The 20,230-nt window shown below is 40.3% G+C and overlaps 2 protein-coding genes across 3 annotated transcripts in view; one reads left to right on the forward strand and one right to left on the reverse strand.

The window, feature by feature from the left end:
• Positions 1 to 430: 430 nt before the first annotated feature.
• On the forward strand, positions 431 to 19,659 carry MSANTD1 (Myb/SANT DNA binding domain containing 1). The gene is made up of 3 exons (XM_060778021.2): positions 431 to 948; positions 12,143 to 12,427; positions 16,104 to 19,659. Exons 1-3 carry the CDS (start codon positions 695 to 697, stop codon positions 16,342 to 16,344), a joined length of 780 nt encoding a protein of 259 aa, XP_060634004.1. The 5' UTR covers positions 431 to 694; the 3' UTR covers positions 16,345 to 19,659.
• The window catches only part of HGFAC (HGF activator), a 38,037-nt gene continuing 34,694 nt past the window's right edge, over positions 16,888 to 20,230 (reverse strand). For both annotated transcript variants that reach the window (XM_067468951.1, XM_067468952.1), the window contains 2 exons: positions 19,092 to 19,240; positions 16,888 to 17,177 (listed from right to left, as the gene is read on the reverse strand). In XM_067468951.1, coding sequence (XP_067325052.1) covers positions 16,995 to 17,177; positions 19,092 to 19,240 — 332 coding nt within the window. In that variant the 3' untranslated portion in view covers positions 16,888 to 16,994. The remainder of the gene's footprint in view (positions 17,178 to 19,091; positions 19,241 to 20,230) is intronic.

The raw sequence follows: 20,230 nt of genomic DNA on the forward strand, positions 1-20,230 counted from the left end.
CACCATTTTAGGGTTTCCACTCTTTTCTGCTCTGCCAGCCGTCCTTTAGAGGTTAACAATGCTTCCACAAAGACTTTTTAGTGACAGTTGTTGCAGGAGGGCCTTTGTGTGTGCGCTGGGCCTGAGCCTTGGCCACCTCCTCCCAGGGAATCTGTCAAGGCGCCACTTAAAAGCCCATTCAGGCTGCACCCCCCCCCCCCCCTTGGCTTTGCCTCCCCCCTTTTGCAGCAGATTGCCTACAAGGTAAGGAAAAAGCTCAAAAGGAGCAAAAAAAACTTAAAAGCGGCTTCTCAAAGGCTGCATAGATCATTTTTGTTGTTGTTTTTGTTCAACCTAAAGTGTTTAAAAGCTTTAATATTGATGGCCTGTCAACTTTGTCCTGATTCTTTTTGCTTTCAGTTAAAAGGTTTTTGTTGTTGTAGCTTATGCAGTTGCTCTGTTGCCATGGCAACGTGACATCAAAATGACGTTTCTCTGTTTAAAAGCTTTTAACTAAATTCCTGCCTGTCAGATGTAGGCCCCATTTTGTGCACTCAGGCTTCAAGCTGTTGCAAAGAGGTTTCATGTGTTCTGTTGTCATTCAAATCCCGGGGCTTCCCGTGCCTGCCTGGCACCGCAGAACCCTAAAAACCCCAGTAAAAACCGACATTAAGTGTCCTCTTGGAGACTGGAAACCCTTTTAGGTCAAGCAGCCATGGCTGCAGCAGAAATCCCCAACTACCTGGTTTCTGCTCAGACTGAGAAGCACAGGAGGGCCAGGAACTGGACTGATGCAGAAATGAGGGGCTTAATGCTGGTTTGGGAAGAATTTTTTGAGGAGCTGAAAAAAACTAAAAGGAATGCCAAAGTTTATGAGAAAATGGCCAACAAACTCTTTGAAATGACGGGGGAGATTCGCCACGGAGAAGAAATAAAGATTAAAATCACAAACATGACATTCCAGTACAGGTAAGCGCCGGTTAATTCCTTTTTCTTCTGAAAGAGATGTCTTGAGACTGCTCAGGCTCTTCTTGCCTTTCCTGCAAAGGGAAGCCATAGATGAAAGACTGAAGGCTGCTCGCGAGGCTCTTAAAAATCCCTCTCAGCACTCTCAGCATGTTGCCGTTCTTCATGTTTAGCCTCCTGATTTAAAATGCTAGCTTAACCTTTGTGATGATTAATCCTTCCCTGTAGTAAAGTGTGTCTTGTGTGCATATAGAAATGTATATATATATATATTTACAGATATTATATACACAAAATCTTATTTGATTTGCACTCGCGAGGAAAGCCACTGCAGCACAGATCTATCTTCAGCTAAGTATTTTCTAAACTAAAATACTTGCAAATGAAACATTTTTCAATGAAATATCTATATTTTTTGCCTTTGCAGAGTGAGGGAGTTACACTTGAGAGGACTAAAATAACTGTATGCATCACCACTGAGTGACACACATTGCTATAATTGTACTACCCAGCATTAGCAAACCGAACAACTGCATTTCCAGAAGGAAAAACGGCACAGTGTAAATAATGCTCTAACTGGCGGAGGAAACAAAGGTATCCAAAGATGAGCTAATGGAGTATAGTTAGTGTCCATCAAAACCGAAAGTTGGCTTAGGAGACTGAAATGTTTGCGGCTTTAGCACAGGGAAGCATGATGGTGTTGAAAGCAGTTTCTTTGTGAGACATGAGCTAATAGGTCTGATTTTAGCTGTTTGTTGTCCTGAAACATGCAATACGTAATACACAGCTATCATTCATGTGTCTCAAACGTGTGATCCTGATTTTTAGTTTTCATTTCACAAATTAGGATTGACAAAACACATTTATAACAGCCATCCGTGCGAGACTGTTTTGTTTTTTTGTAAGATCATTATCCCTGTGTGTAAATCTCAGGATATTTATTAAAGCGACATGTCGATGCAACTCTGCAAGCCTTTTAAAATCCCAGTTTTCATTTTCTTCTCTGGTTTGAGCTTTTTAAGATGTCCTTTTAAGTTAGGAGTCGTGTTTTGCATGGAACAGCTAATACTCTTAGAATTATGCAATTGCACTTAATTTCCATCTTGGTGGAAAGCACTAGTTTGTTTTACGTATGCGCACAGTGGAATAGAAAAAATTACATATGCGCACACTGGAATAGAAAAAAATATGTAGAGTACTGACAAGACAGATAATGAAAATATTTAATTTCAAGGCCTTGGAATGGTTTCAAATACATACACAGAGGTACATATACATACACTTTTTAAAAAGGAATATTCAAACTTCTACATCTAACATCTTGAAAATACAATTAGGGCAGGTTCAAGGCCATATGTACAACAGCTATGCTAAGAATGCCACTGATTCTGTAGCTGCAAACTTGCAAATCGATTCCTGTTGCTTCTACTTCTCTGTTAATTCCCTTCAAGTATCTACCCCCCTGTATTTGGGACATGACCTTCTCCTTAGAGACATTCCCTGTGTGTTTTGCCTGCATGCCCACATATTCCAAGAGGGAAATCAACTTACACTTACTGCAAGTATAACTACTCATATCCTCAGGCAAGAACACAAACATACCATAGCTGTTGCAGGTGACTACATGAGCTCCCTCACTACCCCTATTTATCCATTTATCCATTTATCCAAGAACAGAACAGAACTCTGAGCCTCCCTCTCAAAATCCCCTTTTAAACACCCACATAAAACACCCCTGTTTGCTGAGTTGTGTGCCAAACTTCAGGAACAGATGTTGTAGCTATTGGTTAACTTTGTCTATGCAAATACTACTTCCTCCTGGACCAGTTGCTTAGGCGGATGACCAGAGGCTCTACTTTTCAGAAGAATAGAACCCTTAAGAGCAAGCAAGTATGCATTCAATACATATAAACAAATAGACCCCCCCCCCCCCCCAAAAAAAACAACAACAACAACACAACCTTAGTCAACAAACTTTCCCAACAAACTCTCCCAAAGTATTATCTGGGACTGGAGAGGTTTGGCTCAAGGGACAAAAGCTTGGTTTATGCTTGAGCCTGGATCCATTTTTAGCCACTCCCTTTAGCCAATCCAGCTTCTTCGGTTTGATCCGGTATCCATAACAGCAAGGGCCCAGCCATCATGAATTCCTATCCAAAAAGTGACCACGTGGCAGGCAATCACGGCTCCATCATAGTTGAATCTTTTTGATTTTCCTTTATTTTCCTGGTTCTTTTTCTTTAGTGGGACTGACTGGCAGTTGAGGACCTGAGAGATGGTAGGTGGCGTGTGTGCGTGCATATTTGGGGGCTTGGAGAGTCACCCTTTAAGCTTCTTTTTCTCCTTCCCTTCCTCTCCTTCAGAAAATACTTCTAAAATATAATAATTATTATTAATAACTAGCCGTCCCCTGCCACGCGTTGCTGTGGCCCACATGGCTGTTCTGTGTGGGAGTTTTGGCCCAATTCTATCGTTGGTGGGGTTCAGAATGCTCTGTGATTGTATGTGAACTACAAATCCCAGCAACTACAACTCCCAAATGTCAAGATTCTATTTCCCCCAAACTCCACCAGTGTTCACATTTGGGCATATTGAGTATTCGTGTAGAGTTTGTTCCAGATCCATCATTGTTTGAGTCCACAGTGCTTTCTGGATGTAGGTGAACTACAACTCCAAAACTAAAGGACACTGCCCACCAAACCCTTCCAGTATTTTTGTTGGTCATGGGAGGCCTGTGTGGCAAGTTTGGTTCAATTCCATCATTGGTGGGGTTCAGAATGCTCTTTGATTGTATGTGAACTATAAATCCCAGCAACTACAACTCCCAAATGACAAAATCATTTTTTTATTGAAGGACATACATTGGGTTGTTAGGTGTCTTGTGTCCAAAGTTGGTGTCAATTCATCCAGTGGTTTTTGAGTTCTGTTAATCCCACAAACGAATATTACATTTTTATTTATATAGATAGTAATCCTAGCAAACAAAAAGAGAAGCCTATCTCTCCTCTAGAGCAGAAAGTAGAAACATCATTAAGAAGCAAAACCCCAAGCAGAAAGGAAATTGCAGGCAGGCAGTGGAGAGAGGGGATTTTTAAGGTAGTCCAGGGAGGATAGCTCCACTGAGCTCCAGGTCAGGTTGTTTGCCCTTCCTTCCCTGGGCCTCTCCTGGGCCTTGGAAAGCTGCCTGGCATGTTTCTGGTGCTGGGAGAGAAAGTGCATATGCCTGCCTCTCCTCTAGAGTAGAAATAGCTTTTGCAAAGCATTAAATTGGATCTCCTCTAAAAATAAAAGGGAAAGGATCCAGAAAGAGTGGTATCTTAACTCAGATGCTTTTTAAAATCTAGGTCTTAATAAAGGATATAAAAGGGGAGCCTGTGGGAAATCCCAATTGCCACCAATGGGCTAAAAAGGGCTGCATTTTCATATGCGGGAGATGTGCGAAAATGGATATGGTGGTGTGTGTGTGTGTGTGTGTGTTTTGGTATCCGGCAAGCATAAAGGCATATCGACATGCACAAACCTAGTCTCTTCCACTACACTTATGCAAAACATCTTTTTTGCCTTGCTTGTTTGCCTTGTTCCTGTATTCCAGGCTACAGGAACTAGTGCTGTATGTATTGCTATGTACAAATTATCATGACTATGTATAAATTGTTCTCTTAAATTTGTTCATAGCAGAAAATTATACTAAAATGAGTACATTACAATATTTTCAGAACACACTTTCAGGTATAAACACTATGTGATGTTTCCAGATGTTTATCCGAACACAACTATCAAAATCTATTTGCAGGACCGTCATTTATTTGCAAAGACATTGAGATCATATTTGATCAATGGCAACCTACCCTCTATACTATAATTTTCAGCATTTTTTTACTCCAAGGTGTAAGGCAGGGGTCCCCAAACTTTTTAAACAGAGGGCCAGGTCACAGTCCCTCAAGCCGTTGGAGGGCCGGATTAAAATTGGAAAAAAACAGGAATTAATTACTATGCACACTGCCCATATCTTATTTGTAGTGCAAAAAACCACTTTAAAACAATACAATAATTAAAATGAAGAACAATTTCAATGGGAAGTATGGGCCTGCTTTTAGCTGATGAGATAGGATCGTTGTTGTTGTGTGCTTTCAAGTTGTTTCAGACTTAGGATAACCCTGAGCGAGGGCCAGGTAAATAACCTTGGAGGGCCGTATCCGGCCTCCGGGCCTTAGTTTGAGGACCCCTGGTGTAAGGGAATAATGGGCTTAGGTTTCAAATTACCTAGAGAGCACCAGTTTGGGGAAGGATAGCGAATGAGGTCCTGCAAAACTGTTAATGTCCAAAACTATTTATTTATTTATTTATTTATTTATTTATTTATCTTACTTATATACCGCAGTTCTCAGCCCGAAGGCAACTCACAGCGTTTCACAACAAATACGAACAGCAAAAATTCAGTGCTACAGTATAGAAACAGTTAGCAACCTAACACATTACACAATTAATAGTTACTACAATACCCATTCACTGTCGTCTCGTCATCAAAAACATGTTCCAGATTCGTCATCCATTGTTCCATTCCAGTGTTCATTAACCAATCATTGCACTAATTATATTTATTTATTTACCTTACAAAACTAAACTGATAATAGTTATCACAGACTATCCCTCACATTTAGTATGGATCAGATGATTCTAATTTTAATTTGTCCAATGCTAATTAACATTTGGAAAGAAAGTGTAACTTGCCCAAGGTCACCCAGAGAGAATCCATTGCTGAACCACAATTTGAACCTTGGTCTCTACAATAAAGTTCAAGACTCAAATCATCGCCCCACACTTTCATTCATAAATAGGATCACAACTTTATTTATTTATTTATTTATTTACTTTATTTGTATACCGCTCTTCTCAGCCCTTAGACAACTCAGAGCGGTTAACAACAAACAGCAGGAAAAATTCAATGCTAACAATATACAAACCATATAAAAACAGTTAAGGCAGTAATACACTAAGCAATTAACATCAATAAACATCAATCACATCAATAAGTGACGCATTAGCGTCTCATAACTGAAATCATAATCCAAGTTCGTCATCCGTTAATCTGATTTCCTATGATTCATTGTAATTCATTGCACTGCCTATTCAAACGCCTGTTCAAATAACCAAGTTTTTACTTTCTTCCGAAATGCCATTAGTGAGGGAGCCGATCTAATATCTGTGGGGAGGGCATTCCACAGCAGAGGGGCCACCACTGAGAAGGCCCTGTCCCTTGTCCCCACCAACTTTATTAATTATACATCTACACTGCACAGTTACAGCGCAATTGCCATGTCTGCTTCCTATAGGATCTGCGAATTGGTAGTTAGAGATCCCTGGCAAAGACTTTTCAGAAGTGCATGGAGTTACAAATAACAGGACGGAAACTTAACAATTAAAAAAGTATCAGTATTCTATAATTTTGTATCAAAGATGCACCCGATTTTTCACATAATTTATAATGACTGAAAAAGGAAGTTGATCAAGTCAATTAATCTAGAAAGATCTATTCCTTGGAAGAGATTGAATACCAGTGACATATACCCGAGGGTTGAAATGGATCTTATAGCGCCTTTGAGACTTACTTAAGAGGACAAATTTGGTAGCATAAGCTGTCATAGAGTAAGTTTATTTTCCCATATATAGGCAGAATTACTTGACTTTCCCCATTCTCCCATGCTTCCTTTTTTTTCTTTTCACGTATAAATGTGAGTTATAAACACTATTAAGCATGAATATTTTTTTAAAAAAGAAAATGACAACTTGGACCTTTTGTTATGCTTTTTAAGATTTGTTCTGTTTAATTTTCCAACTAAGACGTGTTAATAATTGAAAACGGAAGCAATGGATGTTAAGGGAAGAAAAGCAATTAGTATGGAGAACCATTGAGCAACTATGACTCAAAGCTCTTTCAGATTTATGTACTTTAATCTTTTTTAAAAATAGAACTAAAAAAAGAACACGAGTACATGCATAAAAGATCTCCAGATGTTTTCACGGTTCATTTTTAGACACTGGAATCTTTCCGTTAAAACCTTATTTTGAATGGGTAGCCTGAATTTGTGTATGTTTGTGGGCTAGGAACGAGGCTCTGGGTCAGGTTCTGTGGTAATTTGTGAGGGACAAGGGAGAATGGTGGTCCAGTTTCTGGGTGAAATTTGATTCCTTAGAATCATAGGATGTTATCATTTAAAGCTCTGATATCACAAACCTGTCTTGCTTGAGACTAGAGTATTCCCTCTTTTTATCACACCAAGTCTATCTAGTGAAAGAGCTTTGAGGAAGCACAATGTACATTGGCCTTATTATTATTATTATTATTATTATTATTATTATTAAACTTTATTTGTACCCCGCTAGCATCTCCCGCAGGACTCGATGCAGCTTACAAAGGCCAAGGCCTCAACACACAATACAACAATACAAAACCTAGGCAAATTAAAAACAATTAAAGCAATCTAAAAACAACAAGCAATGAACAATCCACTAAGAGACAATAAAACTGGGCTGGGCCAGAGTAAGGGTACAAGAGTTAAAAGTGCTGATGTGACAGGTGGAAATGAGGCTTATGGGCAAGTGCGGTGTGTGGCGGTCTTGGCTTTAATAAAGTGCTTGTGGGACTTGGTATTGGAGGTTTCCTATTCGGGAAAGGCACATTGGAACAGCCAGGTCTTCAAGTTCTTTCTGAAGACTGCCAATGTAGGGGCCTGTCTAAGATCTTTGGGGAGGGTGTTCCAGAGTCGGGGGGCCACCACGGAAAAGGCCCTGCCTCATGTCCCCACCAAATGCGCTTGCGGCGCAAGTGGGATCACGAGCAGGGCCTCTCCAGATGAACGAAGAGAGCTTGTAGGTTCGTAGACGGAGATGCGATCACGCAGGTAGGCTGGTCCCAAACCGTTCAGGGCTTTGTAGGTAAGCACCTGCACCTTAAATTGGGCTCGGTAGATAAATGGCAGCCAGTGCAGCTCCCAGGAAGGTTGACCTCTCTCTGGTCAACCTTGAACAGGAAGGTTGACCTCTCTCTGGTCAACCTTGAACAGGAAGGTTGACCTCTCTCTGTAAGGAGCGCCAGTTAACATCCTGGCTGCTGCTCGTTGGACCAGTTGGAATTTCCGAGCCGTTTTCAAGGGCAGCCCCACGTAGAGCGCATTACAGTAATCCACCCTAGAGGTGACCAAGGCATGGACCACTCCGGCCAGAGCACCTGCAGGGACACAAGTCCTCCCAATCTGTGCTTCTCTCCACTTCATACATACCCCCTTGTTTTTGTTTTGTTTTTATATGAGAATTTTGGAGCTCAGGAGGATTTACCCCAAATGTACTAGGGTTGTACATTTGGCATAAATCTTAGTGTCCCAGCTTTTGGTGGGGCCCCCGATCTGTTTTTTGTGAGCCTCCTGAAATTAGGAGGGCAGATATCTGTTTTTGCTTTTTGGTGCCGAAAGATTTGTTTTCTATTGGACCAATTATGAGGGAGGATTCCCACCCAGGCTCCCCTTCCCAGCATGCTCTTTAAGGAGGCTTCTTCTTACCTGCTGTTTCTACTCTAGAGGAGATACTTGGCTGTAGGCACTGGCAAGTGGGGTGCTTTCTGGGCCTGCACATCACACACACACTGTCTTTCCAAGGACACTGTGTGTGTAGTGTGCAGGCCCTGAGAGCCCGCACCTGCCAGTGCCTGCAGCTGAGCGCCTCTTATTGTAGAGTAAAAGGCACTCAGCTGCAGGCACTGGCAGGCACAAGTGCACCTTCACGCCACACATGCATTCTCCTTGGAAAGTGTGTGTGTGTGGTGTGTGTGAGTGTGTGTGGGTGTGGCGTGCAGGCACAGAAAGTGCCTGTGCCTGCCAGTGCCTGCAGCCAAGCGCCTTTTACTCTAGAGTCTGTGATGCCAAAAAGCAGGCCAGGAGCCAGGACCTGTTCCTGCTTGCTTTCGTGTTGAGGAGATTTTTGTTCAGGGAGGAGTCTTCTTGTTCTGTGCTCCTGAAGAAACGAAAGATAAGAAAGAAATGAAGGAAACAGGAGAAACTAATTCTGCACGCAACTCCACTGTGTACCTCTGTACTTCTAGATTTTTAAAGTACTGAAGCACTATTTGTATATACATTGAAACTATTAATTAAAAAGTCCAATTTAAAGACTTTCCTATTGTGTTTTACCTGGGAGCCCCCGGTGGCGCAGTGGGTTAAAGCCCTGTGCTGGCAGGACTGAAGATCGACAGGTCGCAGGTTCAAATCCGGGGAGAGGCGGATCAGCTCCCTCTATCAGCTCCTGCTCCTCATGCGGGGACATGAGAGAAGTTTCCCGCAAGGATGATAGAAACATCAAATCATCCAGGCATCCCCTGGGCAACGTCCTTGCAGACGGCCAATTCTCTCACACCAGGAGTCACTCCTGACACGACAAAGGAGCCCCCGGTGGCGCAGTGGGTTAAAGCACTGTGCCGGTAGGACTGAAGACCGACAGGTCGCAGGTTCGAATCCGGGGAGAGGCGGATGAGCTCCTTCTATCAGCTCCAGCTCCTCATGTGGGGACATGAGAGAAGCTTCCCACAAGGATGATAAAACATCAAAAAATCATCTGGGCATCCCCTGGGCAACGTCCTTGCAGACGGCCAATTCTCTCACAACAGGAGCGGTTGCTCCTGACACGACCAAAAAAATTGTGTTTTACCTACAAGTGGGAGGCGTAATGAGGTAAAATCATTCATGAGTGGGAAGTTCTGCAAAATGTTATTGCATTGTAAGAAAAGGAAACATTACATCAAGAGGGAGAAATTATATTAGAGGCTTGGTGCAGCCATGGAGTTGAAAAGTGTCTTCATTTTAAAAATTTTTAAGAAAAGGGAAACTATCAGGGAAAATTAGAGAGTGCGCATAGGATTCTTGGGCAGCAGAAACCTGTGGAAAAAATAGTATTAATTGCTTCTTTCCCCACCTAGATCCCACCTATTCAGATTTAAGCGGTCTGGAGAAGAAGTTAAGGGCCTTCCAAAATAAGAGCTCAAAAGAACTAACTTTTAATTCCTCTCTGGGCCATTTGAGGTGGATCAGCTGGCACAACTTAAGCCAGACCTGGAGAGATGCAGTTGCAAAGTCTGATTCATTTTCCCAACTTTCTTGCTTGACTGGGTGTTCCAACTAGAATGTAGCCTCCATCTGATCTGCAGGGCTTGGGATGCTTTCGTAATGGTTCTTGCAGTGGATCAGACTTGTTGTCTGAGGAGATGCAACCTTGTACATTAAAACATGGAATGATGTGTTTGAGGAGCGCAATGTTGCCCTCCTTTGCCTTGCAAGTGGTGTGGGCAGAAACCTCAGCCATTCTGTATAGAGTCATTCCCACCCTTTGGTCCTCCAGTTGTTTTGGACTTCAACTCCCAGAACCCCCAGTCAGTTTACTTGCTGTTAGGAATTGTGGAAGCTAAAGTCCAAAACACCTTGAGGGCAAAAGGTTGGAAATGACTGCTTTATAGCAATCAATGAGCACAAGCCTCCCACTCTGCAAAACCCACTTGCCATACCTGGCCGAGCTCTATGCCTGTCTGCACCTGTCCCTGCTCTGTCTTCTGGGTCTTGTGCTTGAGGTTTTTCTTTTTTCTTTTGGTATATGAGGCAGCTCTTGAATGGACTACTGTGCCATGTGTTGTCTGAGAAAATAGTCTTAAGGGCAGAGCATGGCATTGTGGACCCAGTGGGTGTTGCCATGGAGGTGATGGGCTGCCTCCCTCATCAGGGTGTCTGTGGACAGGATCCAGTCTTCCATCCCTCCACTATCCTTCCTTCAGGGTCAAGCCTTCCTCTTGGACAAAGGGTTCATCCTGTTCAGTGTAGAGAGGCAGGGCGGACAGGGAAGTGTCTGGAACAAGGACAGCTTGGACAGCAGGCTCAAAGCTTACCCTTAGTGATGTTTTGATCTCCTGTCTGGTGGCCACGGCACTTCATGGCAGTGATGGGTTCCCCATTGCCTGGTCTCCTGGAGTCCTATTGCAGCACTTTTTTTTTTGTCGTGTCAGGAGCGACTTGAGAAACTGCAAGTCGCTTCTGGTGTGAGAGAATTGGCCGTCTGCAAGGACGTTGTCCAGGGGACGCCTGGATGATTTTATTTTTTTTATCATCCTTATGGGAGGCTTTTCTCATGTCCCCGCATGAAGAGCTGGAGCTGATAGAGGGAGCTCATCCGCCTCTCCCCGGATTTGAACCTGCAACCTGTTGGTCTTCAGTCCTGCCAGCACAGGGGTTTAACCCACTGCGCCACCGGGGGCTCAGTGCAGCACTCAAACCCCCCATGTCACTCTAGCTTTTTCTGGTCAAATATTATCCATAATAAATTTGTGAAATATTAATTATTGGGATGATTTTTCTACTAGTATATCAGTTTTGAATTATTGTACAACTTCTGGTATAAAAGTAAGTGCTTGATAAAAGTTATATCATTAAAATGATGAACTCCAAACTGTTTTCCCTCTTATTTTAGAAGTTTCCTTTATTTTTATGTACTTTCTGCAGGTTGAGCATCCCTTTTCAGGAATTCCTAAATTTGAAATACTTCAAATACTCAAAAATTCAAAATTGTCCCCATGAGTGCTGAGATTGTAACACCTTTGCTTTCTGATGGATCGATGTACACACATTTTGTTTCATGCACAAAATTATTAGACATATTGTGTATAAAATTACCTCCAGGCTATGTGCATAACATACATATGAAACAAATGAATTTTGCATTTAGACTTGATTCTTAGCTTCATAATATCTTGTTATGTATATGTAAGTACTCCAAAATTTGGAAAGAAAAAACAACTCACATACAGAATATTTCCGATTCCAAGCATTTGGATAAGAACCATTAAACCTGTAGCAAAAGTTTTGAAAACTGCTTGAAATTATTGTAATTGTGTGTGTGTGTGTGTGTGTGTGTATAGAGAGAAATAATAATAATAATAATAATAATAATAATAATAATAAACTTTATTTATACCCCGCCACCATCTCCGCGATGGGGACTCGGAACGGCTTATTGTTCAACCAAAATGCACAAAACATAGTAAAATTTTCAAGCTCGCTTATGGATTTTTAATTTTGTTTTATTTTTCTATATGGCCAAGATGGCTGTTCCTGAATATGTTTGCTGAATATCTGTTTTCACATATGATTTATTTCTTTTATCGCAGGAAATTAAAATGCATGACCGATAGTGAAACCCTTGCACCTGATTGGCCCTATTTTAAAACAATTGACAGAATATTATCTAAAGTATCAGAGCACAATGATGTGAAAATGCATGATACTCAGCAACCTGGTCCTTCAGCATCACAAACTGAGGCATCCCAGTCACCATCTGCCAAGTCTACGCCTCTCTATTTGCCATATAACCAGTTCACATACGAAGGGAGAGAAGAATTTTTCGAAGATGAGCATTCGGAGAGCTCCTCCAGCTTGCTCTCATATAAGTTAAGGTAACATTATATTTTACTATGCTAGCTTGTGTTAGTGTATGTATTTGGCCCCATATAGTGTATACTATAAACTGCAAATGTCTGCTTGGTGAAGAATCTATTAATTTAGGGACTTTAGGGATTCCTTTCTATTTTCTTCAGCTGTGAATAATTTACATCAAAAGTTAAAGTGCAATTATCAGTATAAATAAAAGGTTGCAATCTGAACAATTATACATTTCATTTTCTGAGCTTCTGGAATTGTTTCCATTTACAGTGAGAGATAAGATAGAGTTCCCCTTCTTTAGGTTGGTTAGGTATTTGATTCCACAAAGAAGTGCCTCCTTTGCTCTCTCTTCCATTTTGTATCATGTCCATTACATTCTATGGTGATGAATTACTTTCAGTACATCCACAAATATAATCCTGGTGCTACTGAGACACGAATTACCTTCAATACATCCACAAGTATAGCCCTAGTGTTATTGAGCTTGCCCAAAGGTTTATAGTTCACCAAGGGCCCCCTGGTGTCATAGCGAGTTAAACTGTTGAGCTGCTGAACTTGTTGACTGAAAGGTTGGCAGTTTGAATATGGGGAGCAGGGTGAGCTCCCACTGTTGGCCCAGCTTCTGCCAACCTTGTAGTTCAAAAACATGCAAATGAGAGTAGATCAATAGGTACTGTGTCTGCGAGAAGGTAATGGTGCTCCATGCCGTCATGTTGGTCACATGACCTTGGAGGTGTCTATGGAGAACACTGGCTCTTCGGCTTAGAATGCAGATGAGCAGCCCCCCCCCCCCCGAGTCGGACATGACTAGACTTAATGTCAAGGGAAAGCTTTACCTTCATCTTAAGGGCTTAGAAATAAATATATGACTTTTCCCTTAAAAAAAAAAAAAGACCCTTTCCAGATTTGTGCAAGTTCAAAGCATCAGAAAATCAAGATCGAACCAGCAGCAGCCACAAACTCCTAGTCCAGGGGTCCTCAAACTAAGGCCCGCGGGCTGGATACGGCCCTCCAAGGTCATTTACCTGGCTCTCACTCAGGGTCAACCTAAGTCTCAAACGACTTGAAAGCACACAACAACAACAACAATCCTATCTCATCAGCCAAAAGCAGGCCCACGCTTCCCATTGAAATACTAATTATTAATTATTTTAATTATTGTATTGTTTTAAAGTGGGTTTTTTTACATTACAAATAAGATATGTGCAGTGTGCATAGGAATTCATTCATTTTTTTTTCCAAATTATAATCTGGCCCTCCAACAGTTTGAGGGACTGTGTCCTGGCCCTCTGTTTAAAAAGTTTGAGGACCCCTGTCCTAGTCTATCATATCTAACCCTTTAATAAATTGTATCTATTCTGCATGACTTTCAATATAACTTGTATCTTTCTGTATATTGTGTCTGTTTCCTATATAAGTAAAATGTATAAACTTCGCTACCAAAATATAACCAGATAAACCCAGAGACATTCACCTCCACACTGAGTGATTTCCTGGACAGGAAGGGTGAAATTCTTGGGGTCACCATAAGTGAACAGGCAGCTTGAATGCATGCGCAAATATGCACAAACACACAATGAAATTTCTTGGAGATGTAACCCAAATCCTAACATTGAATTCATTAATTTTTCATATACACTTTATACACATAGCCTGACAGTAATTTATACACAACATTTCAAAAATAATTTTGGGCATGAAACAAGGTGAGTGTGCATTAAACTATAAGGAAAGAAAGATGTCAGTAAACCACTGATATGGGTAATTTTGGATTTTTGAGTATTTTAGAGTGTGTCATGTTCCAGTTCTTCTACAATCTGGAGATTTTAGTGATGGCACTATCAACCAGTCCTTGCGTGGCTGGATGTCAAGTCAGATTGTAATAAGATTTCACTTATTTTGATCACAAATCCACAACTAGAAACCCAACTTGGAATGTGTACCATAAGCTGTGTCGAGAAATGTATATATTGTATTTGTGTATAAATTGACAAATATCTGACCAAAAAATTACCTTCAAAAACTTTGGTCAACTTATATGTAGGTAAATGCTGGAATAGCATTGAACCATGAGCAAAGGAGGGGCAGAGAAGCTCTATCGTCTTTTTCTTGCCCAGATGGATATGATGAGGTCTCCATTCTGGCAGGGCCGTTGGGAGTGTGTCCAGGAGCTTCAGGTTCAGTCAGATGCTTCTGGAACATTACAGTTTGGGATCTATTTTAAAGGACAATGAATTATGAATTGCTTGGAGGGTCAACGAAGGATCTCAGTTTCCTTGAATTGTTTCCATTTTGGTGGCAATTATGCAATGTTGGTAGGTCTACCAATATGGAGGTATGATTTTGGTGCACTAAAACCAGAGGTTAGGAGGGTCAGTAGGAAAATGTCCATGGTGAAGCAAGTCATATGCCTAGTGCACATGTTGGTGTTGAATGCCTCTTCTTCGCCATTATTATTATTATTATTATTATTATTATTATTATTATTATGTTTATATGTTTATCTTTATTTGTAGCCCACTTTCTCTCTCTACAAAAGAGACCCAAAGCGGCTTACATCCCACGTTCCACATTTGGAAAACAATATTGCACATATATTTATTGCTGAAATACAATAATATGCCATATCAGATCAATTTAAATTGAATGGGAAAATATTTGGGGGCAATATCAAGGTGATGATTAAAGATAAAATTACAACAAATTGAACTTGAATCAAAATTGTTAAATTGTAGTTATGTGTTAATTTAAAATAGATTTGTTTGTTTTTACCAGAAGTTGAAATGCAATTATGTAGAAACAAGAAGTATAACACAGTAATTTGATAGTTGCCTTTGCTTGAAGGAAGGCAAAGTTAGTTGCACTATTATTATTATTATTATTATTATTATTATTATTATTATTAGGAAAAGGGGGTTAGTGTTTTTTTAATTTTAGTTGGCAGGTGAGGAAAAGTAATGGAGTGGGAATAATATAGGGTCATTTTGAGTCTGATTCTTTTGTTTTACTTTTTTTTTGGTGCCTCTGCTTTTTATTTTTTACATTCTTTTGATTTAAGTTACATGTTTGGAAAGCTAACAAAATTAGTTTGGCATTTGGGGCTGAGCTTAGCATGGCAGGCTAAACCGCCGTGCTGCAGAAAAATCCTGCCAGTTGGAAGGTCAGCAGTTTGAGCCTGGGTCGGGGTGAGCACCTGCTGCTAGCCCCAGCTCACCTGTGCATCTAACAAGTCAAAAGCAGAAATGCGAGTAAATAAATTGGTACCGCTTTTAGCGGGGATTTAATAATGCCACCCTTAAGGACATTGATCAAAGTCGGCATGGAAGATGGAGCGACTCATGGCCAGAATCTAACACAGCTTCCAAGATGCCAGAAATGAGATGGGAAAAACTGCCTCTACCTCTGTTTGTGTTGTCTGTCCTTGTTAATTGTATATTCGACATTGAATGTGTGTTCTGTAAGCCACTCTGAGTCTCCTTTGGGATAAGAAGGGCAGAATATAAATACTGTAAATAAATAAATAAATTTGGGCCAAACAATGATCTAAGAGGGAACATTAGTAATTTGCATAGAATTTAGATAAAACCTTGTTATCCAGGTGATTTGACAACCCTACCCAAGACATGTTTTGCCTTCTGAAAATAGCATCCAATACCCCCCAGATTTAATATTGAAATATTTACATTTCAGAACTGAAGAGAGACCAGTAAAGAAAAGGAAAATGCAAAACTGTAGCTTTCAAAAGAAGAAGCTAAAGTTAATGGAAGCCATGTTGGAGGAACAAAAGAAGCTGAGCAGGGCTATGGAAGAAACCTGCCGAGAAGTGAGAAGGATTCTGGATCAGCAGAACATTATCCAAGTCCAGAGTCTGCAGTTACAAGAGAGAATGATGAATCTATTGGAGAAAATGATTTCTAAAGCCAATGTTTAATTGCTTTTGAAATGCTTCCGAAGAAACTACATTTATCTATTTTCCAGAAATACTGCTTACCTAGGTTTGCCAGTTCCTTCTAGTTAAATCAAAATTGTATTGTGAATATATTTAAACGAAAAATCTAATCAATATAGGATGTGAGCCATCTGGACAATTGGTTATTTGTCGAAATAAAATCTAGGCTTACTTTGTGGATTTATTTTTCAAGTCCTGGACAGCTGAAAAATCACTTCTGTTTGTGTACTCAAAGACGAGCACGTGAGTACTCTGGGATTTAGTCTAGGAAGAAAGATTTCTCACCCGAGCCCAAGCAGGACTGTTTAAAAATGTGCATTTTATAATATGCCTGATATTCAGAAATTTAAAGAAAACATTGCGGTTATCTACACAGATGAAGAACTTTTATCCGCCATCTTTCCAATGCTGTAGGAACTCAAGACATTCGACTGGCTTCACAGCGAAAGAACATCACAATATTTACAGGATGAACATTGGCATCAGGTAAACACATCAATTGTGAAATTAACAGAAAGACACAGCTGATTTTTAAAAGCATTTTGCCTTTTAATAAGAACTCTTAACATTATAAACAGTGATTTTTGACATTACTTCATAGTGTTAGCAAAACATAAAATACATAATCACAGTCAAGAGCTAGTTGTCTTCCTTGGAGCAGGGCTTATCTTCTCATTTATCCAGTCCACATAATTGGTGACTTTTGTATAAACCCCTGGCTTTCCCACTTTGCCACAGCCATCACCCCAACTAATAACACCGTACAGGTAAGAAATTCCATCCTTTGCACAAGCAAGTGGTCCTCCAGAATCTCCCTGTTCCAAAGATACAGAAACAATGTGAAATTTAGCAGCAATTATTGTATTTGATATTTTCAATAAAAATTGTGAAAATATTGCTTGGTTACATATATCCTGCACATAAGGGATTTTGCAGAGTGGAAATTTAGCCATCTTCCACTGGGTGGAGACTCCCTACTCAAAGGCACCTTCTCAATACAACAAATTTTAACAGTGGGGTTTTTTTTCTTTTATTTTTTATTAAATTTACAAAAATATACAATTGAATTCCCCAAGTGGAAATTAAAAGACGAAATAATACAAATGCCAGAACAGTACTAAAGCAATCCCCAAAACACAACTGACTTCTCTCTATCCTGCCCGGCAAGGCCAGACTGTTTGTAATGTCATCTTTTATACACCATCTAATATTCATCCCCAGTTTTGCCTTTTAATCTAGATTGACCTAGATTGATCTTACTGTATTTCAACAATTTTCCATAAACAGGCAGACTCCGAGTTACAAACATCTGACTTACAAACAACTCACAGTTACAAACGGGGGTGAGACAACAGGAAGTGAGAGAAATCTACTCCTAGAAAGGAAAATTCACACCTGAAAGAGTTATCAAGGAGAAAAGGGTGTCTCAATTGAAGCTTTATCCAATCCTTAACTTCACAACAAGCCAATTTTTTTCAAAATTCAATTCTCACAGGAAAGTGAAATGAAATCCTCTGAAAATGGACACAGACAGCGCTAACAACAACAAAAACCTCCACAGAGGTGTTAACCCTTTCCTATGCTATCCAAAACTAGGATATATATATATATATATATATATATATATATATATATAGGCTGGAGTTACACTTAAAAATGTACCTGTACCGACTTATATACAAACTCAACTTAAGAACAAATCTACAGAACCTATCTTGTTCGTAACTTGGGGACTGCCTATATTGCCATTATTTTTTCCTTTTCATTCTCACTGTTCTTATTTCACCAATCTGTTATCAAAAATTATACACCCAAATTATGAATTATGGCATTTTGTATGACGCTGTATGTCCCCATTAGGACTTACAGCAACCCCGTATTGCCTTTTCCGCTAAAAGGACTAAGGGGCGATAATTTCAGTAATGTTATAAGCTCAAGAGTGCATTTATAAACAAAGCAAACAAAGCAAATAAGAGGGGGAAAAACTTGCCTTAAATTAGAGAGGTTCCCAGTCTTAGACTTCCACCTACCCATCCTCTTAATCGTTTCCATTGGAAAGCATCCTTCAGCTGCCTTAGCTGTTTCCATTCCAAATGAATGACTCGCAAACTCCTCTAGGTAGGTCCATACGTTTTAATGCTAGTCTGCTCACTGCCATGAACTAGGTGTATGGTGTACCATCCTGGTGCAAAACAGTAGGGCTGTGCCTGGCCCCTTCTAATCCAAAAACTCCTTAATGGTCCAGACAGGGCACAATTTGCCCCCATTTTTTTGTCTCACAATCACACGAATGCATTACAGTCCTCCTTATCCTTTTTTGTATACCTGATCCTTATAGTGAATGATTCGGCAATCTGCCACCTGGCCAATTATATTACCAGAGATCCCGATTAATTAGTTATCACCCTCAACTCTTGCTGGATAAAGGAGATTTAGAGGGGGTGGTCCTACAGACTCAGTCTCCAATATTGATGTTGATGCTGCTCTCATTCCCTTCCAAGGAGACTATAGCTCTGATCTGCACTTAATAAGGTAAATAAATGTCAATATTATCCCTTGAAAGGGGTGCAGCAGTTTCTGCTCCCTGTTCGCAGAGGCAAAGTGGGGGTGCCTGTTACTGGCCTCCTTTTGCTGCCGCCTGGTCTTCCCACACTCCCCACACCCTCTGTGGTGCTGGTTCCCACTGCCCCTCCCATTCATATCAGAAAGCAGAAACTCAATAATGTTACCTGGCAGGCATCTGATCTGCCATCAAGGAAACCAGCACAGAACATATTTTCACTAATATCAGCTCCATAAACTTCATAATTTTGACACTTGTAATCAGGGATTATTGGAACAGAGGTTTCTTGAAGTACATGAGAGTAGTTGGATGAATCTGTTGAAACAAAACATATAATAATTCATTTTGTCTATACCAGGATTGATTTACCCGGCAAGTATTTACCAAAGAGTATAATACTATAAATGCATCTAAGGGCCCTTCCATACAGCCATTTAATCTGGATCAGAATGTGGATTTAAGAAATCTGGTTTGCTCTGGAGTGCCTACACAGGCACCATCCAAACTGGGTGAAAGATGGAAGACAATACACACATGCACCAGATCTCTGAAACCACATCTGGATTAAGTGCCTCCCTCAAAATGTAGGAGTTTATTTTGCTTTTATGCTTACCTCCTGGCAAACAGTGTGAAAAGACATGTATGGCTGAATCAGTCTCTGCTGAGACTGTTATTTGGATTTAAGATCACGTCCAACTAATATGTTTATATTATTAAACATTTTACTTACTAGCCATTTTAGCTCATTCCTTTCTTAATTCTTCACTGGATTTCCTTTCTATATTTGTATTTCTGCCTCATACATTCCAATAAATTAATTGTAGTATCCAAAACAAAACAAATAAAGAGTTTGCTATGTTATCACACTGAATTTCTGTTATACAGTGTCTGGCACTCCTCTTTTTAAAAAAAATCATACATTTTTAGTCTCAATGATCCAGAGTGAAAGCAGCATAAAGAAGTGGTTTCACTCTGCAGATGATTACATTGGAAGTCCTGGAATTGAATCGGGTGCCAGAGGGTCCTTACATGCAGTGCAGGGGCTCGCCTCGAACTTTTTCTAGGAGCTGCAGTATCTGTAGTCTGACAACCGCAGTGAATGCAGGTTTTTTAAAAGTGTGCTGTGGTGTTCTTTCATGGCACGTGTTTTATATATATAGTTGCCTTTAACTGCACTAAATGGTCAGTGTAGATGTGATAGGCATATTACCTCTCTCTTAGCAGGAGACACAATGGAGATTTAAGATACATTAACAACCTTAGATATGCAGATGACACCACTTTGATGGCCGAAAGTGAGGAGGA

Source organism: Anolis sagrei, chromosome 5 (genome assembly GCF_037176765.1).
Source record: "Anolis sagrei isolate rAnoSag1 chromosome 5, rAnoSag1.mat, whole genome shotgun sequence".
Classification (NCBI taxonomy): Eukaryota; Metazoa; Chordata; class Lepidosauria; order Squamata; family Dactyloidae; genus Anolis; species Anolis sagrei.